Source organism: Fusarium solani (assembly GCF_023522795.1).
Source record: "Fusarium solani strain SB1 chromosome Unknown bctg00000004, whole genome shotgun sequence".
NCBI classification, from domain to species: domain Eukaryota; kingdom Fungi; phylum Ascomycota; class Sordariomycetes; order Hypocreales; family Nectriaceae; genus Fusarium; species Fusarium solani.
The window spans coordinates 1,740,097-1,759,706 of record NW_027072152.1 but is presented as its reverse complement, the minus strand read 5'-3'; the positions used below and the strand labels follow the sequence as shown (position 1 = coordinate 1,759,706).

Here is a 19,610-nt window from a genome sequence, read left to right as displayed (position 1 = left end):
TAAATACCCAGCAAACAGTTGCAGACCCATCAATTCAACATCAAGACACCAGCTGAAGTTATCGATGGTCTTTTTTCGCTTCGATGCCTGTGCGTCTGCGAGAATCTGATGGACCCCGGGGCCCGGACGCGCTAGTTATGCACCTTTCGTATAGCTATAGACAAAAATGATAGAGCACTTTGCGCACTATCATCACAATCAAGTGTCCTCTTATTTATGTCTTCAAGCCCCACACCACCCCACAAGGTCCATCTCCACCATGAACCATCCAACCCCCAGACGATCCAAGCGAGTTGATGGCTTCACCCTTGAGCCTCACTACTTCATCCGTCACTCTCGATCAATCATCATTCTCCAAAGAGACCAGGGTAGTGCTATACGAAACTTGCATGACGCTAGCCCCCGATCCCGTCTCTCGACGTCAACGTCGTCTCCAGGCCTCATCCTTTGTGGCCTCGGCATCGTGATAACACCCGGTTTTGCGGACACTCTTGCGCCGTTTCATTGAGGGGTTTTCTTCTTTGCCTCTCGTAGGCGCAGTGACGAGTCTCGCGTGGCAAGATACTGTTTCTGCCCCAGTCCCATCACCCTTGTTCCGGAGGGTGCTTTGATGCCCGGCGCCTCCTCAGCTCCACACTTTTCTTGTCTCATGGTAAAGTTTGGTGGATATATCGAGCGGTCCCTTTGTTTTCCAAGCTTGATCAACGCCGAGTCGGACCATTCGTGCTGAGATCTAAGCCTCGAGAGGGACTGGGCATCACTTGGATGGTTCTTGATCCTTGCCATCTGGACTAGACGAAACCCGCATCTCCCCTCCACGGGTCCCGCGGGTTGCTCTGTCCGATACCTTCATATCAAGCGTGGGATAGCGGGATGAGTATCAAATGCACTGTAAAGGATCTGATTTTAGACGCCATGGGGGTGTGTTGGTTTGATTCTTTCTTGCTTACACCCGCCCCTTCACCCCGGAACTCATCCGCCAGCCGGTCCATGACCCAAGATGAAGCGCGAGAGATGGCGAAGACATTATCCAGAGGTACTGTTACTTCTCCTCTTGGTCAGCGGACCGGAACTCCTTGATTCTGGCATCTTCTTCGACTCCATCCTCCTGCTTCATCCGTCCATGGCCCCTCCCACCCAAGGTGCCCACGATGTGATGTGCTGTCGACGGTCTTTCTAACCGGCAGTACTACCCACAAGATATCCCAGTGACCTTGGAGATACTTGATGCCTTGCCGGGCACAGCCTGGGTTACTCTCGAGCGATAAAGATCCTTCGTGCCAAGATGAGGGCAACCGTTCTAACCGACTCCAAAGGCAGTGTAAGTCATTACTAAAAGGATCACGCTTCTTGATGAGCAATTGGGTATCTCCAAGCGAAGCTTCATGCCCTGAAATGTGGGTTTACTCCCATCTGGCTGTGCCACTGCAGGGTCTTTTGGCCTCTGCTCCAAGTGTTGACCCCCTTTCCCGACCATGCTCACAAACACAGCACGTTCAAGGACGAGACATTCTCTCAGCCCGGAAACTGGCCGAACTGCGGGAATTGACTGTATACTGCCATTCGAGACCGTGTTGTGTGTCTGTATATCCCAGCGCAGCTCCTCCCCCTTGGAGGCCGCCATGCGTTAACTTGCTAATAATTCCACGACGCTGACCTCTGACGGTCTACAGAGATCATTACGCTTAAATATCCAAGTAAATCCTCAGTTCTACCTGTATTTCACTATCTCTAAGTCAGACTAGATATTCTTCCGGACTGGTCTATGTTGCCCTCACGTCGGTACACGTCAGCCCTTGTCTGCATTGCTACAGTTGCAGCCTCTTGTTCATAATTAGCCTTTGCTCGGGCAAACGAGAGTTCCTTTTCCTTCCAACTTTCGAGACTAATCTACGTAGTCTTGTGACCCTCGAGTGATCTTGGCTCGAGAGACTCAAGCACGGAGCAGTTGTGGTGTTCCTTGTGGGCCGGGTTGATGAAGTCATGAATTCATTTTGGTGGCCTCCCTGAACTTCTAATTCTCTGAGCTACACAAGGTTACTTCCTTATTTATTTATCTGGCTCAATTCAATAAGTAATTGTTGATCCGCTGTAACCTGGATGAGCACTGAGCCGCTCGCCACTCCTTTCATCATACCCTACATCTTGGTCCTCCGATGAGCACCATTCAGAAGTAACACAATTAAACCTCTACTTTCGTCCTTCTTAATCTCTCTGATTTATCATGACAGCAGAATCTCCGCTTTTTCGTACCAAAGATTCCTTTCCCAAGGTTGAAGAAGGCATTGACAGACAGGGGAAACACTCCTTCAAAGAAATAGACACTTTGTTTCTATTTGCCTTCTTTGAGAACCAACGACTCTGAATCATGATCATACAACCTAGCCCCTAAGTCTTATGATTTAGGCTGCACAACTGGATATTAGACCGCGCTTCCTCGCTCACATTCCTCTTCCTCTTCTCTCTTCATCCCTTTTCTTCTCTTCTATCCCATCTCCTCAACCCCCTTCCGGGCGCACCAAGGATTGCCCACGTGCTCACCTTACACCGCCTTATGCTGGCAGTGCTTTGCGCCCTTGCTCTTAGTTAGTGAAGGCTAACGCCCGAAGAGGCGCCTCATATCCTATCCCAGTGCATAGCGCACCCTTCATCCCGTCAATCGCCCCTGACCCATCTGCCGTGCTTAATCCACAACCACGGTGCGCAGTATGCGCCATGGCCGAAAATCGCGATATCGCCTTTTGCTTCCGAGGTTGGGCCTACAACACAGGCAAAGCTGGCAGACCAAAGAGGCGAGTCATTCGAATCAGCAGGGCTCACGACAGTAGGAGAGCCAAGGATATTCTCAGTCTCAATGACACAACCGACGCTGGCCTTGTCATCAGTCCTAAAGAGGAGGACATTGAGGGTGTAGACAAGTACGTACCACGTCTTTGAGTTGTATTCTGTCACTGACTCCTACTCCAGCGGCTTGTTGGCTGTCGTGGTCGGCGAGCTTTTACCAGCAGCTGAGGTGCCCAACCACAAGGAGTTGTCCAAACCTGCACCTCTGCATAGCTTTGACCCTGACGTCCATAGTCTTGCTGAGACTAGGCCACAGACTCGTTTGGTTGTGGTCATCGTCGGTCAACAGAGGTGCTTGCTGCATCTCTTGCATAGCAAGAGGCGTGATGGCTTGTGCGAAGCTACCCCCTTGCCTGGGCGGCAGACCTGCAACGACAGAGTGGTTTATTACTAGGAATGGACCCATGGCGTGACAGGGACAAAATGTTCCGAGCTCCAGCAGGCTATGAGGCACAACATCAATGCCTTTTGTTCTGAGTTTCGAGGAGAGACAGAGGAGGTCCCTCGACAGACTCCTCCGCCCCTGGCTAGTCATGATAACCATGACCAAATCGACGACAGTTCCACATCGGAGAAAGTGTCTTCTTTCATCAACACGGTTGTTTCAGCATACAAGACTTTTCCTTGCAAGACCTACCTCCAGCTGGCGATAGGCCTCTTCAGAGAATCGGAGCAGACTTCTCTCGAGAGCCTGTCGGCCCCTGGAGTGGCTAGCAGGGAGGTCATCCGCGAAATGATGGAAGGGAAAGGGGATCTCATTGAAGAGCGGGCAAAGTGTGTCATCAACGCTTTCAAGGTTCGTCAGCTGCCGATGAAGGGTGAGAGGAATTTCTAACACGCTCGGCTTAGGAACTCTGGCCATACCAGTTTGAGGCGGTTGGAGAACACAAGATCAACACCAGAGCCATCCTTGAGTTGGCCAAGGGTCTTTGTTCCATCTCGGCATCAGGCATCACCATCCACGAGTCCCGGTACCTTGGCGTGATCGTCTCGTTCTGCACCATGTTTTCCAACTCGCACGCTGTCAACGCAGGCGTGGGAGAATGTCACGACAATTTGATCCAATCGGCCATCAGCATTACTCGAGGGAGTGCACCAGCTCCCATGCCTGTGCGTCCGTTGGTACAGACAGTCAACGAAAACCCTGGTGTCGCTCTTTTTAAGAGCCTGATACGTGATAGCCATGCTCACATGCATGCTCAAATGGAGCATTTCAAGGCCTGGCGTGATGCTGGTGGATGTACGTGCACCCATGGAGGTGGCCTCAGGGAGCTTCACAAAGTGGTTCAGCTAGCCAGTGTGGTCCTTGGTACCCAGAACCAGGAGGCTATTGTGACGGCCTTGGGGCAGGTGAAGCGACTGGTTCTCGCGTCCGCTTTTGAGCTGCTTTCCAGAACCATTGCCTCAGGAAACGAAAAGATCGAGGTCATCCAAGCAGTTCTGCAAGCAACAGTTCATGTAGTAGCAGCCGATGTGGTCGAAAAGTTTGCGACACGGGCTGATCAGGAGTCTGAGGCCATGGATGCTCAGCCAACGCTGCCTGGACTCCCTGCTAATTTGGCGAAGCTTGGAGACAAGGTCTCTGACCTCTATCATGCCCTCGGCTCGGTGAAAGAAGAAGACACTACGAATTCTGTCCGTGAGGCTATCAAGGACTACGAGGAGAATGAGCAAGGTGAGGGAGCCCCTGATTCGCCCTCAACCCTGGAGCTCCCCTCGAACCTGGACCAGAAAGATGCTGCACTTCTGCGATACATGCGACAAGTTTTTGAAAAGGAGCGTGATTTCCCTGGGAGTCAGGACTTGGACAAGGAACTGGAATGGGCCAGCAGGATGGATTGGAAGTAGTGAGGTTTGAAGGGGGTTGGTGGTCGTTCAGGGGTCAACCTGCTTGCTTACTCGAATTCAGGGACACTTGCTATCTCAAACTAGCTAATGGAATCTAGATTGCAAAGTCTGAAATTTTGACAACCTTTCATCGTTCGTTGTATGGGTTGAAGGGGGTATGGTGACTTGTGGCTGATCCACCTGGGCTCAATGTGAGGGCAGATTCTTGCTGCTTTTAATCTGGTCAACCGAGAGTTTTTGCACCTACTTACCTGCCTACCTTGGGTTGGTATCCAGAACGGAGAGCTGACTCGTGGATCATCCGTGAGGTTCGTTGCTTTGAAAAAAATGGCGATAAGTGGTGCAACGCCTTATTCTTCATATAATTTATATGCAAGGTGATGCAATGCTCCTCTGCCCATATAAAATACTAGCAAAAGCAGGCAAACATCCACATGTACATTTATGGCCCGAGTATTTGACAGTGATTCACTGTCGTTGTCGAAGCAAACGAGCATTGAAACATGATCCTCTCTCCACTCCCTCCCTCCTCTGTTCTCATCCTCGAACATCCTCCCTCCTCTGTTCTCATCCTCGAACATCCTCCCTCACTTCTCTCTTCAAACTCAACACGCTCAAGTTCCACTGAAGAAATCACTCCTTTTCTTCCTTGCACCGATATCATCAGAGCGATTACCTATTCCTGTCCATCTTTTCCCAGCTCAGCAACACCAAGACCATTCTTCCATCAGAACCCAGCTCACACCCCCCAACTGCCCCCTTCCCCAACTGCGCATTCGCAACCAACCTCTCCCCTGCACAATTCCATCGTTAAAGGTCACACGGGGCTTAGAATGCCTGCTTCCCGTCGTAAACTCGAGGAGTTGTATGATCGCTGTTTTGACGCCATAGATGAGAGCGTCAAGCGCCTTGCCAACACACGTTTGCCGGTCTACGATTTCATGAGACCAGAATTTTGGAAACCTGGCAGATTCATGTTTGATTTCAAGGCCAAATACGCCAGAGCCGAGCAGAACCGACGCAACGAGCGAGAGGCGAGGGGAGGCCAGGATGACGCTGTCACTGGGTCCAACGAGCTTGAGAAAGCCGTCGAAAACGCCTGTCGGTTGCACCCGTTGGTGGCCCGCAAATCTGATAACCCCCAGCCGATGATGGTGGGAACTGGCGAGGCATCTGTGCATTTCCTGGACCTCCTGATGTCTCCAGGGTTTCTCCAAGCCCTTGTATGTATCCCCTCCCAGTTGATCGGTTACCCAGACCCCCGCGCTAATGGCGATTGCCCTTCTGTAGAACCATCTCACTGCCTCCGACATTGGGCCTACGCTTCTGCCGCGTCTTCAGACCGAGCTCAAACCATGGCAGGCCGTAGGCGTCACCAAGCTTCTGCAATCGACCGAGTCCATGTTCAAGGGAGCCTTACTTTGCGATGAAGCCGGCACAGGCAAGTCTCTCACGGCACTGACAGCTGCTCTGATCAAGCGAAAGCAGATGCTACCACGCTGTGGGTTTGTTCTCGTTGTTTGTTCCCCTGAGAGTGTCCCTCGATGGTGGTCTGAAATCAGGAAGCACTTCAAGAAGGTATGATTGCTTCCCGTCTGTAACGGATTTCATAGTGCTAATCATACTCCAGGATGATCGGCCATCTTGCGTCGTTCTTGACAGCGACGACATCTGGTGTAAGCAGCTGTTACAATTTGAAGTTGTCATCTGCTCTACCTCCTTTCTCATAAAGACGTTTTTAAATCGCCAGGAATTTGTGTGCTTCTGCGACACAATTCACGACTTCGACATCCATGTGGCACAGAAACGCTTTCCCAACCGAAAGATGGAGCGTCCCAGCCTTCCGCTCCATTCTGAGTTGTACAAGAGTTGGAACCAGAATATCCCTGTCTTGATCCTGGACGAGTCACACGACGCCCACGACGAAAGCGCTCTGCTCAACGCTTCTGTGCGTTCGCTCGAGTATCACCACGCTTTCTTGATTTCTGGGACACCCATGAAAAACTCCTGGCGGGATCTGGCTGGCCAATCTATGATACTTCCTGGTAGCCCGATCCAGAACATGGAGAAGTTTGACGAGATCTTCAAGACAGCCCCATCAACCTCTGTCGATGGCACCGGATCGATGCCAGAAGGTGTCGTCTGGAACATGTTCTCAAGCTACTTCATGGGTCAAATCGTCAGCCGTCCTAGATCAGTCCCGATCATTCCTGACCATATGATGCAAGTCACAGTGCCCTCCAAGCCACAAGATCGTCTTATGTACCTGAAGATTACCTTTCTGGTGCTGGAAGGAAAGAAGCTCATCAAGGACCCAAAGACTGTCAGCCGTGGACTGGCAGTCCTCAAAAAGGCACAACAGCTCGCCAACCACCCGGTTCTCTGCAACCACCATGCCATCGGTACTGAAACGGGCGAGGATCTGACGGACCCCTTTGCCGAGTTTGAGATGGATGTGATGGAGAAGCTCAACTTCTTCCTTGACAGCCGCTTTGGACCTGGTCAGGCTGTTAACGATGGTGTACGTATGGAAAAGTGCAACTCCAGCGACTCTCTACTCCTTGGCCAGCCTCTGTATGGCCCCTGGCCCGAGGATGTCTGGAAGCAGCTGGAGATTTGTCAACAACAACGTGTTACGGACGGGAAAGCCAAGCTTGGTTCCCTGACGGTTGATGAGCTTTCTCGGTTCAAGAAGTACTGGCATTCGCAGCCTTGTGCTTTCAGCAAGGGGCATCTCTTTCTTCGACTGGGACTGGATCATGACGATGTCGAACCTACAAGCGATAGTGATGCCTTCTATACCCCTGAGCTCCTGGACAGCGAGTCTGCCGTCTGTAACGATGACCTCAAGGCCGCTGATGATTCTGCCTACCAGGACGACGGCTTCAAGAGCCACGGCGAAACTCACGATGACATTCACGACGATATCCACGACGATATCCACGACGGCACCCACGATGACAGTGACGATGACAATGATGATGGCAGTGACGGCGATAGTGACGACGACAGTGACGACGACATGGTCATGGATGAAGGGGAAGATGATGACGGGGAAGATGATGGTGACGACCAGCAAGGCCGCTCGAACAACTCAGAACAGGGAACAAAGCGCTCAAACTGGGATTGGACTAGAGAATGGGAGAAGTATGTCTATTCCATGGAGGAGGACGAATACATGTCGCCTCGAGTACGTGCCATCGCGTCGAAGGTTGCCGAGCTCCTTCACCAGCACCAGGACGAAAAAGTCATTGTCGCTTCCACCTCGGTTCTGTTTCTGGACATCATCTCCCACGCAATCTGCCAAAAGTTCAGTTACAACTCGGGCAGAAACCCTGCAACTTTTCGGTACGACGGCTCGGTCCATCCCAACGTGAGGGCGACCACCACAGACTTTCTGAACCGGCCTGTCGATGTGGCTAAAAAGGCCGAGCTCCTCGACGCCTTGAGCGCTACCGACGATGAGAGAGAGAAAAAGGCTTCTTTTCAACCTTGAGGATGCCGAAGGCTCTCGCGTCCTCCTCCTGGATGCACATGTTGCCGTCCCTGGTCTGAGTCTGATTGGCGCCTCGAGGGTCATCTTTTGCGAGCAGTTTTGGACGCCAGGCCTGGAGGAAAAGGTCATTGAATGCGTCCAGAGGTTTCCTCAGGAGAAGCCGGTGCACGTTTACCAATTCTTTGATGAGATGTCAGACATCGATGTCCTTGTGCAGGATATGATTGGGGACAAGCATGAGCCCATCCCGAGCGCTGCTCCATTCTTCACGCGGCTTGACACAGATGTCGTTCAAGTTCCCGATGTTCCAACTCGTGAGGAACATGCTCTGGTCCTTGAGGAGCTCAGCGAGAATAAGGCGGCGGTTTGAAAGTCGAGCTGTCGATTACCGATGGAGCAGTCGTTGAGGAGGTTTTGGCAATGGGAGATAGGCACTGAGCTACAGGGGAAGGGAAATCTACATGGAGGGAAAAGAAGAATTGGTAAAGATGAGAGCTTTCAAGGGTCAACGGCAAGGAGTGAGTATTGAAAATTGCCACCTGTTTTTGGGGCGTGATGCCGGTAACGGAAAAGGGGCATGAAAATGGAGATTAGACTCGAGATTTGCTACCAAGAAGTCGAATGAGCTGCTTACAAGATTCAAGGGGTCACCATTTACATGCGATATGCTATAAAGAGAAAACTTGATAACGAAATCTATGCGGCCATGCCTTTTTTGTGAAGAGGAATATGAATGACGAGAAGAACATTCAATAGATGAGGCAGAGGACTCAGTCACTCCATGTCGACCTGCACAGTGTCATACCCCTATTCACTTTAGCAAGGCAACCACGTACAGACACAATGAGGGGGAATGTTATAATTTAGGTATCGCCAATATTGACACAGTTTATTTCTTCGCCAGTCCCGTCCCGTCCCGTCCCGCACCATGTGTTGAAATGCCACGTCCAAAGTTTCGCCTTCCAGTCCAGAATCCCACGTTGAGTTGAGGGTGCAATACCGTTTATTCATGCCAGTTTATAGTAGTCATGTCTTTCTAAAAGAGGCCGTCAATCTCACCAGTCTCGACGTCGACATCGACGTTGAGGTAGCCAGGGGCCGTGGGGAGACCAGGGATGGTCTGGATATCGGCAGCCAGGGCATACCTAGACGCTTGTTAGTGATAATGAACTCATGACTGAGTCAAGGGAACTTACAGATATCCTGCTCCAGCAGCCATCCGGACATCACGGATAGGAACCGTGAAGCCGGTAGGAGCACCCTTCAGGTCAGGGTCGTGAGAGAGAGAGTACTGAGTCTTGGCAACGCAGATGGGCAGGTTTCCGTAGCCCTGGCGAGTGTACGTGTCCACCTTCTTCTGAGCGAGCTCGCTGAACTCGACCTTCTCAGCACCATACATCTTCTGACCGATGGCGGTGATGCGGTCCTGCACAGTGCCCTCCAGGTCATAAGTAAGCTTGAGCTCCTTGGGTTTCTCGGCAGCGGCAATGACACCGTTGGCCAGGTCGACGGCACCCTTGCCTCCCTCAGCCCAGTGGTTGGACAGGATGGCATCCTCAGCGCCAGCAGCAATGGCCTCCTCTCGGATGACAGCGATCTCGGCATCAGTGTCGGTCGAGAACTTGTTGATGGCGACAACGACAGGGATGCCAAAGGACTTGGCGTTGGCGATGTGCTTCTTCAGGTTCACGCAGCCAGCACGCAGGATGTCAACATTCTCCTCCTTGTAGACAGAGCTGAGAGCAGCGCCAGGGGCGATAGGAGGACCGCCACCGTGAACCTTGAGGGCTCGGACAGTGGCCACGACCACGACAACGTCCGGAACCAGGCCAGAAGTACGGCACTTGATGTTGAAGAATCGCTCACCACCCATGGTGAAATCGAAACCGGCCTCGGTAACAACAAAGCCGGCCTTCTCGCTGTAGTCCTCATCAGGCTCAGTGCCCGCAAGCTTGAGGGCAAGCTTGTCAGCCAGAATAGAGCTCTGGCCGATGCTGATGTTGGCGAAGGGGCCAGCATGGACAAAGACAGGGGTACCCTCGAGGGTCTGCATAAGGTTGGGCTTGATGGCATCCTTCATGAGAGCAGTGAGAGCACCGCCAGCACCGATGTCATCACAAGTGACGGGGTCACCGCTTCGTGAAGTGGCAACCACCATTCGGCCGAGGCGCTCACGCATCTCGGCCAAGCTGTTGCTGAGAGCAAGGATAGCCATGCACTCACTGGCAACAGTAATGTCAAAGCCAGTCTCTCGAGTCTGTCCCTTCTCAGTCGGGGCAGTTCCGACCGTGACTCCACGAAGGTGACGGTCGTTGACATCGAGGACTCGCCTCCAGGTGATGGTCTCGGGATCAATATCAAGACGGGCGAATCTGTGGATCTCATCCTCAGTCAACTCGTCGGGGTTGGTCTTGTCAATGCCAAGCTTCTTCAACCGACGGAACATGACAGGGGCAAACTTCCTCTGACCATTCTTGGCCGGTACCAGTCGTCGGTACAGGGGACCGTCCTTCTGGGTGTTCTCGTGGAAGATGCGAGTCTCAATAGCAGCCGCGAGAAGGTTGTTAGCGGCAGTAATGGCGTGAATGTCGCCAGTAAGATGCATGTTGAACTCGTCCATAGGAATGACTTGGCTGTAACCTCCTCCAGCAGCACCTCCCTTGATACCAAAGGTAGGACCTTGGCTGGGCTGTCGCACGTTGGCAAACGTTAACCGGCCAACATGAGCTCCCAGGGCCTGGGCCAGACCCATGGTTGTGGTAGACTTGCCCTCTCCTAGGGGCGTAGGGGTGATACCGGTGACAACGACATAGCGACCGTTATTTCGGTGCTCAAGTCGCTTGAGCAGGCTGAGGTCAACTTTGGCCTTGTACGCGCCATAGGGCTCAAGCTCGTGGGGGGCAATGCCAACTTCGGCGGCAATGCGAGTAATCTGCTTGGGGGTCTGGGATCGCGAAACAGCGATATCAGAAGGAACAGGGTCCTCGAGCTTCAGGGGCAGGGGAATTGTCTTCCTGAGCTTCTGAGACTCAAAGTACCATGTTGTGGCATCAATAACGTTTTGCATGAGCATGGCAACCGTCATGGGTCCAACACCACCAGGCACGGGGGTAATGGCTGAAGCAACCTCAGAGGCAGCGGCGTAATCAACGTCACCGACAAGTCGGTATCCGGACTTCCTTGTGGAATCCGGCAGGAAGTTTGTTCCGACATCGATAACAACAGCGCCAGGCTTCAGCCAGCTGCCCTGGACGAACTGAGGCTGGCCAATGGCGGCAACGACGACATCAGCCTCCTTGATGTAGTTCTCAATGTTCTTTGTCTTGGAGTGGCAGACAGTGACAGTAGCGTCGGCGTTTCTCAACAGGTAGCTCACAGGGCTTCCGACGATGTCACTTCGTCCAAGGACGACGGCGTTCTTGCCCTTGAGGTCAACACCGGACTCCTTGAGCAGGATCATGACACCCTTGGGGGTGCATGGCACAAAGAGAGGCTTGCCGCCACGCTTGGCAAGCTCTCCGATGTTTCTGGTGCCAAAACCGTCGACATCCTTCTCATCTGCCACAAAGGATGTGACAGTGTACTCAGAGATGTGACTGGGAAGAGGCAGTTGGACCAGGATACCGTGAACAATGGGGTCATTGTTCAGCTGACGGATGTGGTCCAGCAGCTCAGCCTCTGTGATAGACTCTGGGTAGTGAAGCAACTTGCTATCAATGCCAGCCTATTACCAGTGAGTCAATAATTGAGTTACGCAAGTGCCATCAGTCTGACTCACCTCTGCGGCGGCCTTGAGCTTCATGCGAACATAGGTAGCTAGGCGGGGTCAGTGAGAAGATCATCGAGTTGTGATGGCGGGGCAGGGTATCACGAACAAGAGTCAGAGCGATCACCGACTGGACGAATTGAGTCAGCATTGAGCAATTGAAGAGGCCGAGAGTAGCACAAGTGACCATGACACACCTTGGATGATCTTGAGGCAGGGCTGGTATCTGGGGTTGAGCTTTTGCTTAGCCGCGACTTCGGCACACAGCCGCTCACGGATGGACTTTGCGATGGCAGTGCCGTCAATCTTGGTAGCAACCATTGTGGCGGTAGTCGAAGAGAAGTTCCGTCTCTGGTCAAACAATGGATGCAAGACTCGGCGAACAGAGGGCGAAGAACAGGAACCAGCGACAGACACTGAAGCAAAGTTCAATCGTCGGCTGTTGTCCGAGAGGCAGTCGGCGTATATGAAGTGGGCTGCTGGGCGAGGGGGAGGGGCAGTTGGAATAGTGGCGCCCAAGGCCAACACGGGCGACACGGGGGAGACGCCCGAACACGTGTGGGGACGAGTTTGCCTTGACAACTTTGTGCGCGAGGGCGTTTGTGCCTGTGGGTGGGTGAAAATGTGACTGTGAGCCTGAGTTTGCGGGTGTGAGTGGTGCGTCCAACGGGGCCCGGCTATTGCAGGTTCGGCTTGGTGTGGCCGACGGCTGCTGTGCCGTAGGTGCTGAAGAGTTAACAATATCGAGAATGAAGGCCATCTCGGGACCCTTCGGCATACATCCGCAGTCGATCCCGACGCGGCGTAACGGAGCTTGACCCCGGCCATGATCAACTGGTGGTATATATCTGATCTCGTAGATGCATACCTATGTGCCGACCTAGTATGAGATGCCGAAAAATCTCCATACGCCCGTACTTAATCGATTAAATAGGAATGGCCTATGTCGGGGAGTGTATCCAATGCCGGTTGTGCAATAAAGTTGTTGTTCTAGGAAGGTGAGGAGAGAACGAAAGAGTAGAGGAAAACGCCTGGCTGCCAATGGCCTCGAACCTAAATCTGACAATATCGTACAGGTAGGAATCGCAAGCAAGACAGAGAATTAGGTCTAGTGTTGCAAGGAACAGACGATCAAGTTGAGATCTTCATAGTCCTCCTCCATCTTGGACGGATTCCAACCGTCGACGCTGCTGGTCGTGTGATGCCCCCCTAAGACGAGACAGGGCGAGCGAGATGTAAGCGTCAGCGAGTCGTGACTCAGTCGTCAAGAACGAGCAGTTTCCTCCAGGATCAACAATGGATCGAACTGGAGGGTCGAAAGTTCAGTTTCGCCTCACGTTGGAGATGGCGTCAGTCTGGCCTCTTACACAGAGAGAAAGTGCAAAGTGGTTTCTAAGAAATCGGGCGAGTAAATGGTTGATGCCTCAGGACGGGCCGCCACCAGGCGAGATTCGACGTCAACAAAGTCATGCTATCATTCCACTTTCTGAAATATCTGACAAGAAGGATTCATAATATGACTCTTGAATCCTTGAGATGACTCAATAGTCTATCGATGAATCTATCACGAGCGTCACTATCTCTCGAATAATAGGCAACCAAGGTGTTGAACATGGCAAATCCCAAACTTGACACCCGGTGTCAGGCACAGCCTCGATATCAGTACCGGAACTAGCCCAATAAAGTAAAAGTCCTGTGCCCCCGCGAGAGGAGGGGGGATTTGTGCCCCACCAAAACGCACAACCGCCAAAAATTCCATCGCGAAAGCCCTCGCCATATAACCAGCCTTTCCGAACTTGCCTCCGCCATCAACCCCTCCGAGCCCCTCAGATAACGACATCATGCGGCCCATTCTTCTTGCCGGGCACGAGCGTGCGCTCACCCAGATTCGGTACGTCAAATATCCATTTCTTCATCAGTCTCGAGCGACAAATCTTCAGCAAAGAGGGGAAGAGGGAACGTGGAACATGAAATGTCCTAGTTCCTTAAATAGCTTGGAATACCACTCAGAACCCCCCGGCTAACATCGTCGACCACCCCCAGATACAACCTCGATGGCGACCTCATCTTCTCCGTCGCCAAGGACCAGCAGATCTGCGCCTGGTTCTCTCACAACGGCGAGCGTCTCGGAACCTACCACGGCCATGTCGGTGCCATCTGGACTGTCGACGTCGAGCCTACCTCGACCATGATCGCCTCGGGCTCCGCCGACAACACCATCCGCCTCTGGGAGGTCAAGACCGGCCGCCTCATCAAGACCTGGGAATTCCCCACCGCCGTCAAGCGAGTCGAGTTCAACGAGGACGGCACCAAGCTGCTGGGTGTCACCGAGAAGCGTATGGGTTACCTCTCCAACATTGTCGTCGTCGACATCAACCCCGACGTCAACGCCGAGCAGAGTGACGAGAAGGTCCTGACCATCGTCTGCGACGAGAGCAAGGCCACCGTCGCTGGCTGGAGCGCCCTGAGCAAGTACATCATCGCCGGCCACGAGGATGGCAGCGTGAGCCGATACGACGCCAAGACCGGTGACCTGCTGGACAACGTCCCCGTCCATGAGCTTAACCAACCCATCGTCGACCTCCAGTGGTCTCCCGACCGAACCTACTTCATCACCGCGTGCAAGGACAAGACTGCCAAGGTAGGTCGCTTCTGCTTACGGGCTAAACAAATACTGACCTCTCCAAGCTCATCTCTGCCCGCGACCTCGAGGTTCTCAAGACATACGTCGCCGATACTCCCCTAAACAGTGCTACCATCACCCCCAAGAAGGACTTTGTCATTCTCGGTGGTGGTCAGGCCGCCATGGACGTCACCCGAACCTCTGCCCGTCAGGGTAAGTTCGAGGCCCGCTTCTACCACAAGATCTTCGAGGACGAGATCGGCCGTGTGCGAGGCCACTTCGGTCCCCTCAACACCGTCGCCGCCGACCCCACCGGCAAGAGCTACGCAAGCGGCGGAGAGGACGGCTACGTTCGAGTTCACCACTTCGACAAGGGCTACTTCGACTTCAACTACGAGGTCGAGAGGGAGCGGTTGAACCGAATGCAGTAGATGCCTTCTTTTCCTGTGTGCTTGCATAGTACGGCGTTTTGGGGGACAAACAAATCCTTGTTTTTTTGTTCAAGGGGCAAAAAATTAAACGGGAGGGGATTGATGAATGGACGGATGGATGGATGGAAACAGGGAGTGTGTAGGGGAGAGAGAGAGGAAGACAAAGGGGCTTGTAATTGTTACCATCTCTCCAGGAGGCTTAGGGAACAGGTCGAAATTGCACCATTTGATGACGTATCTACGACTTGGGGATTTGGATACGCCCAGATGGCTAGGCAGTCCCTCTTGAAGAATTCATGTATATCGCGACATGGCACCGTCTTTACACTGGCATGACTTCGTAGTAGACCTCACGGCGCGCCGGTTAGACACCAGGCAGTACAGGCATCTAGACATGGTTCTTTTGCTCTCAAACAACTATTTAACACTCAAGCCGCTCGCCGTCCTCGCTCCCTTTGCCCCAGCCTTGAGGCATCATTGTTAATCGAGGTATCCATCATACCTCCTTGAATCCTGGTACAGTCCGTCGTGCCAGACACACCAAATACTGACATGAGCAAAGTAAAGCCCTTAAGTGCAACCAAACGCCAAAAAAGATCTATCCCCCTTGACCGACCAAGCATACCTACCAATCAACCCAAAGGCCCTAGCCCCGTGCCATTTTGTTTACTTCTTCCTGCCCTTCTTGCCCTTGGTAGAGCCTCCTGCATTAGACGCGGTGGATGCCACGCTGGATGCTCTTGATGGAGTGGCCGAGCTGTTCTTGCTTGACTTGACCGACTTGACGTTGTCGAGAGCCTTGTTCTGTAGATTTTGTTAGCAGCATATCAATGGCATGAATGCTCCATCATGCATACCTTTACACCGTTCTTGGCCTTCTTTTTGGCAGGGGCCATTCCAAGAATGCTGTCCTCGTCATTCTCATCGTCGGGCTCTCGCTTGGCCTTTCCGTTCACTCCATTAGAACCACGGGCGGGAACATCTTCGAATTCCTTGACGATGGTCGTAATCAGGGTAGTGCAGCGTCGGGAAAGCTCAATAGGCGTTCGGCTGAGGAAGAACCAGTCGAATTTGAACAAGGGCGACTCGCGAATGTCATCCCGCATCTTCTCGTACAGGCCTTCCGAGTCGATTCCATATCGATCGAGCAGGACCAGGAGGAATCGATCTTCCTCTTCCGTGTAGACCTTCTTGTTGGTTGTGGACACAGAGTAGTTGATCTTGAGCTGCTGTAGGGGCACTCTGTACTGCTGCATCTTCTTCCTCAGGAGCTTCTGGTGGTGTCCGAGACGTCGGGTTCGTTCCTCTCCATCCTCGATAGTCTTCATGTACTTGGGATAGTCTGCAATCTCGGTGTACCGCTGCCAAAAGACCTTGGCATAGGCCTTAATTTCGGCCGCAGACTTGCTGTCAACCTCTTTGGAGATGCCTTCGTAGGCAGTTCTGCCGTACTTGCCGGATCCGTTGACAAACTGTTGAAAGTCGCGTCGGTTCCAATCTCCAAATCCTTGCAACGACAGCTTCTCCTTTTCCTCGCGCTCTTCCTCGGTCAGGGGGGTGGCGTTGTCGATCTCTTGCTGGTCGAGAGCTCTCTCGGCCTCTCGCTCCGACAGGTTGTCATCATCACCATCTGGCAAAGGCACCTTATAGCCAATTTCCTTTCGGTAGTATGCAGTCTCTCTGTCCTGAAGATCCCGCAGACGCGGTGGGTAGAACTGGTAATCGTGTACTGGAACTTGCTTCGGTGCTCGAGGCGCCTTGGGCTTCGCATCCGCCTTCGGGTTGGGGTACATGGTCTGTCGGAAGTACTTGTCCATCGAATACGACTGTTCCTTGCGTTCTCGCTTGGCCGGGTTGATCCAGGTCATGTTGATGTTCTTCTTGGTGTTGGCAAAGTTCTCTCCATTCCACTCGTAAGCCGACTCCGAGGTGAACTTTTGTAGATCATCGATACCGAGCTTCTCATACTTGGCATTCAGCTCCTTGGTTCGGTTTTCACCTCGAGCCAAGATCTCATCGATGTCGGCGTCACCGATTTCACCCTCCTTGGAAGCCATGTTACCAGTAGGTCCCTTAGATTGGAACACCTTCTCAGCTCCGTGTTGAATCATCGACAGAAGTTCGTCCTTGTTCGCAGCGGCCTTGGCGGCAGTCTGAGCACGGCCTTGCTGAATAACAAGCTGGTCCAGGCGAAGCTTCTGTGCAGCTCTCTCCAGAACTTTCTCCTCGATAGCATTGTCCGTGACGAACCTGTACACAACAACCTGCTTGGTCTGGCCGATTCGGTGCGCTCGGTCCATGGCCTGCAGATCTGCCTGGGGGTTCCAATCACTGTCATAGAGAATAACAATATCGGCGGTTGTCAGGTTGATGCCCAGGCCACCAGCTCGGGTTGTGAGGAGGAAGATGAACTTCTCTGAGCCAGGCTTGTTGTACTCGTCGATGGCTGCGATACGGTCCTCGTGTGCTGTGCCACCGTCGATACGACAATACTTGTACTCGCGGAAGACACAGTAGTCTTCAAGAATATCAAGCAGTCGGCTCATCTGTGAGAAGATGAGAACGCGGCTACCTTGCTTCTGAAGTCTGTTGAGGAGTTTATCAAGGACAGCCATCTTGCCCGCATTGTACACAAGATGCTCGTCGGTGGTGTATGGAGGACCAGGCTCGGCTCCCTCGAACAGGTAAGGATGGTTACAGCACTTTCGAAGCTGCATCACAATGTTGAGCAGTCGGGTCTTGGACTCCCGCTTGCCACCAGCTCCGTTGACCGCGTCGATATCCTTCTCAAGGATCTTCTGGTACCACTTGACCTGCATCTCCGACATGCCGAGATAGACGTTGACTTCCTTCTTTGGCAGCAAGCTCTTTTCAACATCGCTCTTCACGCGACGGAGCAAGAAAGGCCGAAGGACCTTGTGGAGTTGTTGAACAACAGTGTCTTGGTCCCGGTCCTGGCCTGAGAACCACTGATCGAAGGCCTCAGAGTCGCCAAAAACGTCGGGCAGCAAGAAGTTGAGAAGTGCCCACAGCTCGTGGAGGTTGTTTTGCAGAGGAGTACCTGTGATGAGGAGTCGGTTTCGGGACGAGAAGAGTCGGATCACCTGTGACAGTGAAGACTCCTCGTTCTTGATCCGATGCGCCTAAATGCTGTTTAGTATAGTTGCATTCACCTTGCAAAGAGTGACAAACCTCGTCGATGATGATGTACTCCCAAGCAAACTTCTTCAGATGCGCCTTCTCTCGGAGCACCATCTCGTAGCTGGTAATGCAAACATCAAACTTCTCATCCACAAGGCGATCGTTTATCAGGTTGTGTCGCTCTTCCTTTGCTCCCTGAAGCACTAGAACATCCACCTCTGGGGTCCATTTGGCAAACTCTCGCTTCCAGTTGTCGAGAGTAGACTTTGGTACGATGACCAAGTGTGGTCCAGTGATGTCAACAATGTGTCGCAAGTAGCCAAGGAAAGAAATTGTTTGCAGCGTCTTTCCAAGACCCATTTCGTCGGCAAGGATACCAGAGATACCGTTCTCGTGGAGGGAGATCAACCAATTGAGACCGGCAACCTGGTAGTCGCGCATGGTACCCTGAATGAAGGGGGGCGACTCTCGGAAAACAGTCTCGGCAGAACCACCATGCTTCTCGTCCTTCAAAAGTTCGGCATCTTCTTCGGCTTCTGTGCGTCGGCGTCTATCGCTCGTGGCGCCTCCTTGCCTTCCAGCGCCCTTCTTTCCTCTGGCAGACTCGGCATTCTGTCGATCAATCTCGGTCATGATATCGCGGATCTTTGGATCGGGATTCGTCTCGATGAAGTGACGGAATAGATCGGTGAGGCCAAGCAAGTATCGGAATCGGCGAATGGTGTCATCTTCCTGTGGATAAGAAGTCAGCATACTGATGGATAGTCGCAGCCTTGTCCCGGAGGGCTTCGAACCTTGGATTCGCCCAGACGATCGTGCTTCCTTCCAAAAATGCTTCGACGTAGTTGGTTAACCTCCGTGCGGCGCTTTCGACCATCTGTAGTGGGCTCCCCGGCGACACTACTAGCAGTGGTGCTGGGGTTCTCGGTGTCTGTGTAGTCGGGAGTCTCATCGACTTCCTGGAGCAGGCCATCAGTAACGAGCTCTCGCGTCGCAAATAGAGAGCAAAATGCAATTCAATAGTTAAACTCACCATTTCCTCCTCCTGGCGGTGCTCCGGCGCGTCTGACATGGACGCGTCGGTATCCACGGCGTTGGCTCGAGAGCGAGGCGCCATTGTGAACCGAGTGTGAGTAGGACCTCTTTACGCGACTGGCGTCGAGGAGACGCGTTTGGAGATGGTGCAGAGAGAAGCGCAGTCCAATGCAAGTGATCCAAATCGCTGCTTGTATCTTTCCAGTGACGTTTTCGACGAGGATTTGAAGTCGGGACGGGGATCACGCCGCTTCGTAACTTGGAGAATGTGTAGATGTTTTTTCGAAGGTGCCGGCGGGTAGAATCTCGACGGGCACCTTGAAGGGGGACGATTTGGGGCTAGTGCCACTGTGCGACCCCTGTCATCGACTGGACCTCATAAAGCGGCCCCACGATCCCTGAAGGAAGAAGGAATAATCCGAGCAG

General features: G+C 52.8%; 5 protein-coding genes across 5 annotated transcripts; 3 read left to right on the top strand and 2 right to left on the bottom strand.

The window, feature by feature from the left end:
* Window positions 1–2,715: 2,715 nt before the first annotated feature.
* On the top strand, window positions 2,716–4,692 carry MRS44_007609 (uncharacterized protein; the record flags this gene model as incomplete). The annotated part of the gene is made up of 4 exons (XM_065620591.1): window positions 2,716–2,918; window positions 2,968–3,121; window positions 3,239–3,640; window positions 3,694–4,692. 4 exons carry the CDS (start codon window positions 2,716–2,718, stop codon window positions 4,690–4,692), a joined length of 1,758 nt encoding a protein of 585 aa, XP_065476663.1.
* A 503-nt stretch (window positions 4,693–5,195) lies between these two features.
* MRS44_007608 (uncharacterized protein) lies at window positions 5,196–8,558 on the top strand (the record flags this gene model as incomplete). Its single annotated transcript, XM_065620590.1, has 4 exons — window positions 5,196–5,915; window positions 5,983–6,270; window positions 6,323–8,040; window positions 8,171–8,558. 4 exons carry the CDS (start codon window positions 5,196–5,198, stop codon window positions 8,556–8,558), a joined length of 3,114 nt encoding a protein of 1,037 aa, XP_065476662.1.
* A 666-nt stretch (window positions 8,559–9,224) lies between these two features.
* On the bottom strand, window positions 9,225–12,275 carry MRS44_007607 (uncharacterized protein; the record flags this gene model as incomplete). Its single annotated transcript, XM_046281090.2, has 5 exons — window positions 9,225–9,333; window positions 9,385–11,912; window positions 11,967–12,004; window positions 12,064–12,084; window positions 12,152–12,275. The coding sequence occupies 5 exons, from the start codon at window positions 12,273–12,275 to the stop codon at window positions 9,225–9,227; spliced, it is 2,820 nt and encodes a 939-aa protein (XP_046134386.1).
* A 1,520-nt stretch (window positions 12,276–13,795) lies between these two features.
* MRS44_007606 (uncharacterized protein) lies at window positions 13,796–15,008 on the top strand (the record flags this gene model as incomplete). Its single annotated transcript, XM_046276019.2, has 3 exons — window positions 13,796–13,845; window positions 13,998–14,595; window positions 14,643–15,008. 3 exons carry the CDS (start codon window positions 13,796–13,798, stop codon window positions 15,006–15,008), a joined length of 1,014 nt encoding a protein of 337 aa, XP_046134387.1.
* Window positions 15,009–15,674: 666 nt separating this feature from the next.
* MRS44_007605 (uncharacterized protein) lies at window positions 15,675–19,266 on the bottom strand (the record flags this gene model as incomplete). Its single annotated transcript, XM_046272099.2, has 5 exons — window positions 15,675–15,812; window positions 15,866–18,151; window positions 18,201–18,881; window positions 18,944–19,108; window positions 19,183–19,266. The coding sequence occupies 5 exons, from the start codon at window positions 19,264–19,266 to the stop codon at window positions 15,675–15,677; spliced, it is 3,354 nt and encodes a 1,117-aa protein (XP_046134388.1).
* Window positions 19,267–19,610: the final 344 nt, after the last annotated feature.